Source organism: Haliotis cracherodii, unplaced genomic scaffold, assembly GCF_022045235.1.
Source record: "Haliotis cracherodii isolate W230 unplaced genomic scaffold, xgHalCrac1.p SCAF_9, whole genome shotgun sequence".
Classification (NCBI taxonomy): domain Eukaryota; kingdom Metazoa; phylum Mollusca; class Gastropoda; order Lepetellida; family Haliotidae; genus Haliotis; species Haliotis cracherodii.
The window spans coordinates 19,247,247-19,258,618 of NW_027266343.1; the positions used below are offsets into that span (position 1 = coordinate 19,247,247).

Genomic DNA, 11,372 nt, shown 5'->3' on the forward strand with positions numbered 1-11,372 from the left:
TCTACATATACTATATATCTGTCTATATATCCTATATATCTTCTACATCTGTCTATATATCCTCTACATCTGTCTATATATCCTATATATCCTCTACATCTGTCTATATACCCTCTACATCTGTCTATATATCCTCTACATCTGTCTATATATCCTATATATCCTATATATCCTAAATATCCTCTACATCTGTCTATATATCCTCTACATCTGTCTATATATCCTATATATCTTCTACTTCTGTCTACATATACTATATATCTGTCTATATATCCTATATATCTTCTACATCTGTCTATATATCCTCTACATCTGTCTATATATCCTCTACATCTGTCTATATATCCTATATATCCTCTACATCTGTCTATATATCCTCTACATCTGTCTATATATCCTCTACATCTGTCTATATATCCTATATATCCTAAATATCCTCTACATCTATCTATATATCCTCTACATCTGTCTATATATCCTCTACATCTGTCTATATATCCTCTACATCTGTCTATATATCCTATATATCCTAAATATCCTCCACATCTGTCTATATATCCTCTACATCTGTCTATATCAGCAAAACAATCCCCGCTGAGAACCAACAATCACCTCTTCTTCCTGACCACTCCAAACATTTAACTAGATCTACACAAACGCCGATATTTGGCCCAAAGCCTGCATCAAATAAAAGCAAACATTCCTAATTTGAATTAAAACTTCTCAATAACTAAGAATTAATTAAAAGACGAACAGTAATAAATCCAAATTTTAAGAATATCACAACTTTTTCTCGATGTGCCACACTTGGTTTGGAGTTATGGATAAATCCCTGCAGTCAGATTGTTTGGCCAATCTGAGACACAGACAAACTCACACACTAAGAACAACATGCATGACCATTGCTGACCAACATGACCAACACACAAGTTTCAAAATTATTCACACAAGTTCAGCTGAAAGTGATGATAATTTTTAAACTGTCATTTAATTTCATCATCTCCTATCAAACTTTGGACACAATTCCCGGTTACCCCAAAACTGAAGAGATTCTTAGATACTTAGAAATAGACACTACCTTCCACTCTCCAAGATTCTTATCCTAGATAGCTACTACCTGAATACTACCACTACCATGGCTTTAGTTTTGAGATGGACAGCTGTACATTGATTGAAGGAACATTAAGCACTGCTTCAATCAAATCAATCTATCAATTGTAGAACTCGTATAATAACTAACTAAACATTTAAATCTATATTGACACACTTAGAGACCGCATATTTTTTTCTTTTAATATTGACCCGTGAAGATTCTGGGGTAGAATAGGTCTTCAGCAACCCATACTTGCCGTAAAAGGTGACTATGCTTGTCGTAAAAGGCGACTAACGGGATCTGGCGGTCAGGCTCGCTGACTTGGGTGATGCATGTCATCGTGTCCCAATTGCTTGGATCAATGCTCATGATGTCAATCACTGGATTGTCTGGTCCAGACTGGATTATTTACAGACCGCCGTCATATAGCTTGAATATTGCTGAGTGCGGTGTTAAACAACAAACAAACAAATTCATGTGGCAGGGAAGCCCAAACTGATGCAGGTCCAAGGCATATACCACTTTGGTGAAACCCCAAAAGGGGCATCAGGATTAATTTGTGTCCACAATAGGGAAGTGGCAGAGACTCTTCAGGACAATTCTGGAAGCCCCACAGTAGCTATGACTGCAAAGCTTGTGAAGCCTTGACTGTCACACTGACAGAATCAGAGTATTTTATGAGTGCTTCAAACATTAAATGTCACCTCAAGAACATGATGAAATCCTTGAAACAATAGAAATATCTATTCCATACATCTTTCAACAATTGTTCATCCATCCAGTAACAGACAATGTTCATTATCTCCATGAAGGTTGCAGGATGACATACTTGACCTGAGATTAACACACATCAGATCTAAGCAACTATGTCAACAGGCAGCCAAGAGACATTCCTTTCAAATGATATTTCATGAAACGAAAATTGGCAAGTGCAACCATTAAATAGGCTTGTTAAAATAAATTTCTTGTTCCTAATGATAAACGATCTCGTAACATCTGCAGTGGAGTGTGGCCAAAAGAGGTCACATAGCATATTAGAACCATGTTACTTTTATAGACCTCATGAACAAATAAACTAAATCAGTAAGATCCTTCGCTACCCAGACAGTTTTGATAAAAAAATGATAATTACACATGACACTTTCATTTTATTTTGATAACAGTTATTAAAAAGTCCCATCACATAAAGCGCTAAGTGATTCTCAGCCATGTTTATTTTCATAAGCACTTCTATATCGGGAAGCCTATATCTAAATAGTTTTGGAATGTTATGTGATTTAGTGAGTGAGTGAGTGAGTGAGTGAGTGAGTGAGTGAGTGAGTGAGTGAGTGAGTGAGTGAGTGAGTGAGTGAGTGAGTGAGTGAGTGAGTGAGTGAGTGAGTGAGTGAGTGAGTGAGTGAGTGAGTGAGTGAGTGAGTGAGTGAGTGAGTGAGTGAGTGAGTGAGTGAGTGAGTGAGTGAGTGAGTGAGTGAGTGAGTGAGTGAGTGAGTGAGTGAGTGAGTGAGTGAGTGAGTGAGTGAGTGGATACAGTATCAATGTATGGAGTGAATGAGTGAGCGATTTATCAAGCCGGTAGATACAGTATCAATGTAAGGATTGATTGATTGATTGATTGATTGATGCAGCAACTCTGCAGCTACTCGCAGAAGAATCTTTTACTCTGCCTCCGCACACTGTAGCAATATTGGAGACAACACCAAGAACAGGCCCACATTATGTACCATATGGGGATCAAACCTGGTCTTCAGCAGGACAAGTCAATGCTTTAACCACTGGGCTACCGAACTGCCCATTATGATAGAAACACTGAATTCCACTTCTTTTCATGCTCTATTTGACTGTATCATGTATATGAGCAGTATTATGTTCATAAATCATGATGCAACAATTAATACAATATCATATCAAACTATAATTTCCTATCACAAGCATCTTCCCGAGGCAAGGGAGTTAACTGACTTTAAAAGTCCAGTTTCCACCCTTGCCAAACTAGGCTAGAATTCCTGGGCTCGATCGTAGTGCCACCAGTGGCTATTACGAGTTATGTCCTTTGTATGCCTCCCTCAGATTCAACCTCTCATATCACTTGCATTTGCTTCAAACAAAACGGTGGCACCCAGTCAAAACGATCTGATTGATAATCAAGATCTATATTGTGATAAAACGAGTCTTACATCGCGAAGTGCATCAAATCACGTGAGCACCTTGATTAAAAGCATGAAAAGATTTCGAAAATATCTGCTGACAACGAGTTAGCGATGCACATGCTTTGCAAATCCTGCAGTCGACCGAAATCTGCATGACACTTTTTTTCCACGAACCGGATTTCGATTTCGGTGCGCGATTTTGATTGGACTATGCATAGACTCATTAGTCAAGCCAAAATGTAAATACCAGCCTAGCTCAGCAAGAGTGGAAACTGGACTTTTATAGTCAGTTAACTCACTTGCCTCGGGAAGATGATCACAAGTGATTCATCCACAGAAAGTATGTTTAATATAAAACTCGAGTTTTGATGAATTGTTCCCAGGGTTTCTATACATTATCAAGATTATTGGACTTTGCGATATACTATATTATCATCATAAACTTTCATGGTAAAAATAAATGAACAGAACATGAAATAATAATTATATCATATTGGAGAGCAAAAGAATCCAATGTATTCAGTGCATCTCTGCTTGTGGCAGGATCGTTTTCAACACACAACATACAACATACAACATACAACAAGAAGCTGTCCAGTGTGGTGTGTATGAACAGCTGTGTGAGTGTTCAGGTGACACTGTGCAGATGGTACACTAAGTATACAAGGCTTGTGCAAGAGTAGGCTGACGTTGTTTAACGATGCTATGGCTGACAGTATAAGCAATGGCGCACATCATCTGAGAATAACACCCGTAACATGCCAGGTAACACATCATAACTCCCCATAACCAACATCAGCTACACAAAACATGACAGGGAGCACATCTAAAGTTTGATGTCGGATAAAAAATATGATTAACTATTTTTTTAGATATACACTTACACCACCCCTAAAATTTACACATGAAAATGTTGACACGCTAAAGGGATTTTCCTACATAACACCATATAGTACCACCAACTACCTGTTAACAACACTGTCTTCAAACAGTTCGTGCACACAAGATAAAAGTGTAAACTTGCCTAATTGTTCTTGCATTTCCACTGATATTACCTACGACAGTGATGCTATTTCCATATTTTACACAGAAAACTTATAGCAAGATAACCTGCATAAATAAGTTAAGGAACTGAGAGTTACATCTGACATTATGAAATGCTCCGTCACTGGCCACCCACTGTGAGCTGGGAGTGGAAGCTGCTCTGGAGCATTGGAACTGATTGACAATACTGATTTGTGAACTCAATGCTCGAACAAAGACAGATCTGTTCTCGTCACTTCTAACATTTAAAGAAGAGACTTAGGTTACCCCGATATTATTATTATGTATGGAACACCCGATGATTTGTGACAATGCTTGACCCCATTTCAGCATATTTCAGTCCAAATAATGGCAATATCACACTAAAAACTGTCACAATAACCCAACAAAACTGAATCAACATATTTCAAAGTCATTTGAGCATGTTGAGACAAAAAAGCAGCCCTATCACATAAATTGTTTGATAGGCATTACTTAGAAGTTGACAGATGACAAGATAGACACAATTTTTATGGATAACAACTTCTTTAATACTGTGAAAAGCAACGCTTCGGTATAGATCCTTATACCTTATACCTTATACCGCTGACAACAGTATACATGGTATAAGGATCTATACCGAAACGTAGCTTTTCACAGTATTAAAGAAGTTGTTTTCCATAGAAATTGTGTCTATCTTGTCCTATTACATGATTAACTCCAGAATACTATGAACAATGATTCATTATTTATACACAAAATTCACAGACCATCAGTGACGTTTAATACAAATACTTTGCCACGTTTGACAATGTTGAATGTACTTTACGTCACATCAATTAACAACAACTAATATTATCATGGTTATCAGAACTTTTGAAAAATGAATGGAAAGATATATTCATTTGGAATCACTGATTATAAATGTTGAGACAAACAATCACTATCAACTTATGATGATCTGAATTTTCAGATTTCTGTTTGGTCCTGGCAAATGTCAACAGGTTTAGGAATGTGTCTTTTCATGCTTACCACAAGACTCTCAGTAACATGGTCAGTGTGTCCTATGGAATTATGCATGCCAACAAGGACACTATTCCATCAGCGAACCTGTTGAAAGCCCCTACACCATGAGGTAGATAACAAGCAGTTGTAACTATGAAAGTTTGCCCCCTTTCATTTTCATAGAAGTTGGTAATACTCTTTCAATTTCTAACATTTAATTTTAGCAATCATACAGTGAACTAAGCACCCTCATTGAATCATCATGTTAAATGTATCTGCCTAGTTTACTTGTTCGAAAGTACATTTACAATTGGCTTAACTGACACGGGAACTTCTGTTAACTGTGCCACTGGCACTCTAATACAAGGAGTTTCAAACCCTGACAAACACTGTCAGCAAGCAATATCCAATACATCACATGGCCTGGAAACATCGTAAATTAGTGACTGGTTTTAATATTTGCATGGCCAAGCAAACCAGAGGTCGATAGCTTAGGCAATATCTGGGTCACAACGACACAGTCATTCAAGCCACATACCTAGACCACCTGATACTGAATTTAGTAAACCCTTATGACCTGTTGGGTACTTGAGACAATCTGAATGGAAGAGAGCTAAACACTATCTTATCTTGCTGACAATGACTGGGCTGACTTGTGCTGCCTCTGTACACGACAAGTGCTAACAATCAGGTGTTCCACTTGTCCACTGGCCTACATAAAACCTGGACAGTGCGGACTCCATCGTATCTCCCTGATAACCTGAAACCCATCTCAACACAGGCTCAACATTAGGCAAAATGATCAGTTGATTTTCAGGCCCACCTGCCTCTAGCATTAGAAATTGACACTCGTCCTACAGTCCTTGCCAAACAGACCAATAGTTATGGTATCATAAGGACGAGTACAGATTTGCCCTTATCAAGAGCTTTGCTATATGTTATTATTATAAGGACTAGTGGACTAAAACGGTCAGTTTTTCTCGCTGGCCTCTCATCATGTTGTAGACCCCAAGTAACTACAGATGGTACTTGGTAGATGTGGGTTAGAATTGATCTTCAGCAACCGATGCTTGTCATGAGAGGTGACAAACGGGATTGGGTGGTCATGCTCGTTGACTTGGTTGACGCATGCCATTGTTTGTCAATTCTGTAGATCAATGCTCATGAAGTCAATCACTGGATTGTCTGGTCCAGACTCGGTTATTTACACAGCGCCGTCATATACCTGGAATATTTTTTAGTGTGGCGATAAACAAAAACAAACAGACTGCAAAATATCTGTATGTGCTCCAGTCTATCTCAGTTTGATTAAGAAGATCCGGGCTAGAATAGGTCTTCAGAAACCCATGCTTGCCGTAAAAGGCGACTATGCTTGTCCTGAGAGGCGACTAACAGGATCTGGAGGTCACGTTAGCTGACTTGGTTGATGCATGTCATCTTATCCCAATTGTGTGGACCTATGCTCATAATGTCAATCACTCGATTGTCTGGTCCAGACTCAATTATTTACACATCGCCGTCATATAGCTGGACTATTGCTGAGTGTGGCATTAAACAACAAACAAACAAATCGTGTTTTTAAAACAATGGTCATTCTTGATGTGAATCACTTCCATTGACAGTTAATGCACAGAGATACCTTCAACAGTTTGTTCAATAAAAACATTTATATGTTAAAGTCCTCACATTTTTTTTCAAATATACATGAAAATCTAATAAATAATTTATTGTGGCCTAAGGTATAGGAAAGTATCCCTACAATGTCTGTTGTGATAAGCCTTGCTCGGTATCAAATGATCGATACAAATTTCACAAACTGTTTTACTTATGCACACATCAGGTGGTTAACAGACCGATGTTATATAACTGATCAATATGTTAGCTTTATCATATAAATCCATTACATCAGCCTCATCCAAAATGTCATGCACTGATTATTTCACAACTAGGGGGCACGGGTGGCCCAGTCGTCTAAGACGCCACGATTCGCTGTGAAGAGTTGCGTCCCTTGGGCACGCCAGAAACCTATGATTGTGGGTTCGAATCCTGGTTCGCCCCGATTATGTTTCTAGGTTTGTCAGCACCATACCCGTGCACGTGGGTTTCACGGAAGTGGTAAACGTCTGAGACCTGCATCACTTCGGGCTTTATTCCCACATTAAGCCGACACGCCGCAATATAACTGCAATACTGTTAAAAGCGGCGTTAAACCCAACTCACTCACTCATTATGTCACAACTAAACGTAATTTTGAAAATCAAAAAACAAACTGGTCAAAGTTGAACATACGGCTCAAGTCTCAACAGTTCATGTAACTGATAGCATGGATTGGGATAGTGGAAACGTCCGTCCATTATCAGACCGCCTCCATGGTCTAGAGGTAGAGTATCGGCCCGGAGAGCAGAAGGTCGGGGTTCAACCCTGGGCTACGTCATACCAAAATACATTAAAAGATACTAGTTGTTACCCTGCCTGGCACTCTGCATTAAGGGGCTAAAACAAGGACTGGTAGGCTCGGAGTCAGTATACTGTGTTTGAGTGGGGTATTCATGTTAAACTGCGGCATGGTATCTTAGTGGGCTAGCACTAGTATAAAATCAGCATTATTCCTTACTTGTACAAGTAGTCACACAAACATGTGCATGCATGTTGCTATATAAGTGCATGCACGTTGCTGTATAAGTGCAACCATCTTGGGACGCAACAATAAACCCCATGTGACCTCACTCACCTACATCATTACACACTTGTGACTCAACAAGGTGGTATCTGTGGTCACCATAGTTACTGCAGCTGTTGTATCAAAATGAAACATATCATGCAATTAGTGTATTATGATACACTTCAATCAATAAACAATCTATTGTGATAGCTATCATAATTTAGGTTATCTTCTGTTATCCTGTTGAATGTTTTGCATTGTCTGTTATTTAATGCTGCAATCAGCAATATTCAAGTCTGGACCAGATGAAGCAATGATTGATATGATGAGCAATGATCCAGGTCATCGGAGTACAATGATAAGCAATCAACCAAGTCACTGAACCTGATCACCAGACCCATTAAGTTGCCTCTTATGACTATCATAGGCTGCTCAGGACAATTCTAACCCAAAATCCCCACCCTCTTATGTTGTCAGTTGTCAGATTTTGTCACTCATTATGCTCAATGTTAAATAAATGAAAGAAAAAGAAATAGGGGTGTAAAGATTGATCAGTCCACTGCAATTGTCCATGACCCAATGGCAATCTATCAAATACACCTTGCTTTTGGATTATTGTGCATATCCAGTCTAAAAACATTCATAAATGTTATATTAGTCAATAAACAGAGGTACTTCCCTTTACTCCTGAGCAACTTCTCAAGCAATCTGCTGATTCAAAGACATGTTCATCTTTCTCATGTCAATTAATGCAAGAAATCTTCAGAAAACATTGTAAATGTACTCATCAAACTATCACAATATTATGGTAGAAACTGTACAAAACTGTACCAAAATTGTATTACTGCAATAGTATTGCAACAGCCTTTAAACTATTGCAATACTATTGTGATAGTGAACGTAATAATGTCCCTGAGAGTCATCCCTCTAAATTACCTGCATTAAACTATTGAGATTGTAGTCACATTAAATTATTTTATGGAAAGCAATCTAATTGTTCAGTTAAAAATGTTGATTGTTACCATGGTTACGACACACTTTTTAATAAGTGAAATGAAAACATTGACTTTTTGTTGTAAACTGCGATTTGTTTTGGTTGGTTCATAATAATACTATTAAGAATTGGAATTTGTCAATAACTTCAAACATCTGTAGTTAACTACATCCAGGTGTGCCATATATTGCAGGCAACTTGATCATCACTCCCACAAGTGCTTGGTATATCTCTGCATGAGAAATAGACCTCTTTACACGTACAGCATAATTAGATACAGAAGTCCTTCCCACATGATTTCCTAATTATACACCAATCCCATGAATCATAAATCATGGAACATGTGGAAAGACTGGCACTCAAAAAACTGTAAACGTTTTTGTTAAGAAACTGTTGTCAAGATCAGCCAAAGATGAATCATCAGAGGGGGTGTTTAAGTTCACTCTGGAACATTGTCCAGGGCCTCTCAAAACAACATGACATCAGCATACGCCATAACGGCAATGTCGACTTTGAAAAATGACCAAAAGAGATGACAACAAAAATACAAACCCCTTCCTTATTCTTCACAAAATAACTGCCACTTGACCCCTGATATATTCTCTGTGGCAGCATCCCATGTTCGATCGAGTCCTCTGCTACACGTATTGTCTCTTGAAAATTAGGATCATCAGGAAAATTATTCCACATTCCTATGTCATGATGCTCCGATTTGGGTCCAAGTAAGGGGGAGCTCTCCTTGGTGCCCGTCCCCCTAGTCGGAGACCTAGGTCCATGATTATTGTACTCGTGAAAGTTATTTTCTCTTGGAGCGAAAGTAACTTCTGGATGAAGCGCTGATATCTCCTCCTCTGATGATGAGTCAGCGTGTACACTTAGACTCATATTAACAAACACGTTGGTGGGGAATTTCACAAATACACGACAACTGCCGTGTCAACAATCAACAATAATAATACGCATACACATCTTACAATTCATTCCGTGACCATTAGGATTTCTTAAGATCCGGACAATTCCGGACCGGTAGTGTTGGAGTGTTGCATAGAAAATGTGGAACGAGTAGTAAACAAAAACGAAACACTTCTTTAAAGCGATATGTGATACTTTACAGTTACAGTCGTGTCTAATGAGTGTTCCTATTTTGACTTAACCAGCATATGTTGTTTAACATAAATCTAAGAATCTGAATGCAGTATATGTATACAGTATATCAATGTACTGTACGTTACACGGAACAGTACGTCTTCAGATCACTTCATAGTCCCAGGAACAGGCTTCCGCCATGAAGGAAACAAACCTTTGTATTAGTCCATCATAACAATGAATGGAGACATACCTTCCACCTGAGAGTGCATATTTGGAAGACTTTTTATATCGGTTGAACAATACAGCGTATATTAGCATGACCTGTGGCATACGACAAGCAGCTAGTCAGTGAAGGGCTCTTCCGCAGACAGTGGATTACACAATACATATGTGATAGTTCAAACATGCATTTGGGGAAATATGTTATAAACGGTCATCGGTGTTTGTGCAAAAGTAAGACTTCTCAAGTATGTTTAAGACTTCAGTAATAGATCAGATTAGACGGTTTACATCGAGAAATCGTAATATTCACTGCTTTTGTTAAGGAAAATCCCTTTCACAAATAACTCGCAAACAGCAAACATGTTTGTTTGTTGATTTTTTTGCGGTTAAATACACAATGTACAGTGTGTGAATGTAATTGCGGTCATAGCGGTATACATACCAATCTCAAACCAGTGGTTTATAGCACGAGCAACGATCAAAGCCGTCGTAAGCCTATCTATATCCTCATTTCGTCAAGCATGGGAGAAGGATATCCTACCCTGATCTACACTATACAAATGTTACTTGTTCCACAAACGTCGCTGAGTAATTATAACTATATTTGTTTTCATATTTCAAACAAACCAAGGTCATGTGTTTCCAGTTAAGATTCGTTTAATTATCAACGCCCCCAACAAAGCTTTCTGACAGGTCATAGAATCAATGAAAAGAGAAACAGCACGCCAACTCTCAGTCGACTTGCCGGCAGCAGTTTTTATGATTTTAGATATGCATCTATTGACGAACTTCAATTGAGACTATACTTATATCGGCCTGTGTATATCGGTTTCCCTTAATCATGCTACATTTAGACATTTAGAATTGTAATTTACGGGGAAATCCGTTATGAATGAATTAGTGGATAAAATATAGTGTTCATTTCGTTTCACGATCGTTAATTTATATAAAACTACAGCAGACGAGAAGTATATTCAAAAGTCAAAGTAAATTGTCGTTCGGGCGAGTCAAATTTGTCTCCACTTAACATCAGACACTGCTACGTTTTAATTTAAGCGAAGCTATTTTATGGAAACGTATCTTATTTTGTTGACAACGGATATGTTCGCATAAAAGAATGGTTTTCATGAAAATCCA

General features: G+C 38.3%; 1 protein-coding gene across 1 annotated transcript in view; it reads right to left on the minus strand.

The window, feature by feature from the left end:
• LOC139452143 (phosphatidylinositol 4-kinase type 2-beta-like) overlaps window positions 1-9,921 on the minus strand; it is a 44,937-nt gene extending 35,016 nt beyond the window's left edge. The window contains exon 1 of the mRNA XM_071233481.1: window positions 9,477-9,921. Coding sequence (XP_071089582.1) covers window positions 9,477-9,809 — 333 coding nt within the window. The 5' untranslated portion in view covers window positions 9,810-9,921. The remainder of the gene's footprint in view (window positions 1-9,476) is intronic.
• Window positions 9,922-11,372: the final 1,451 nt, after the last annotated feature.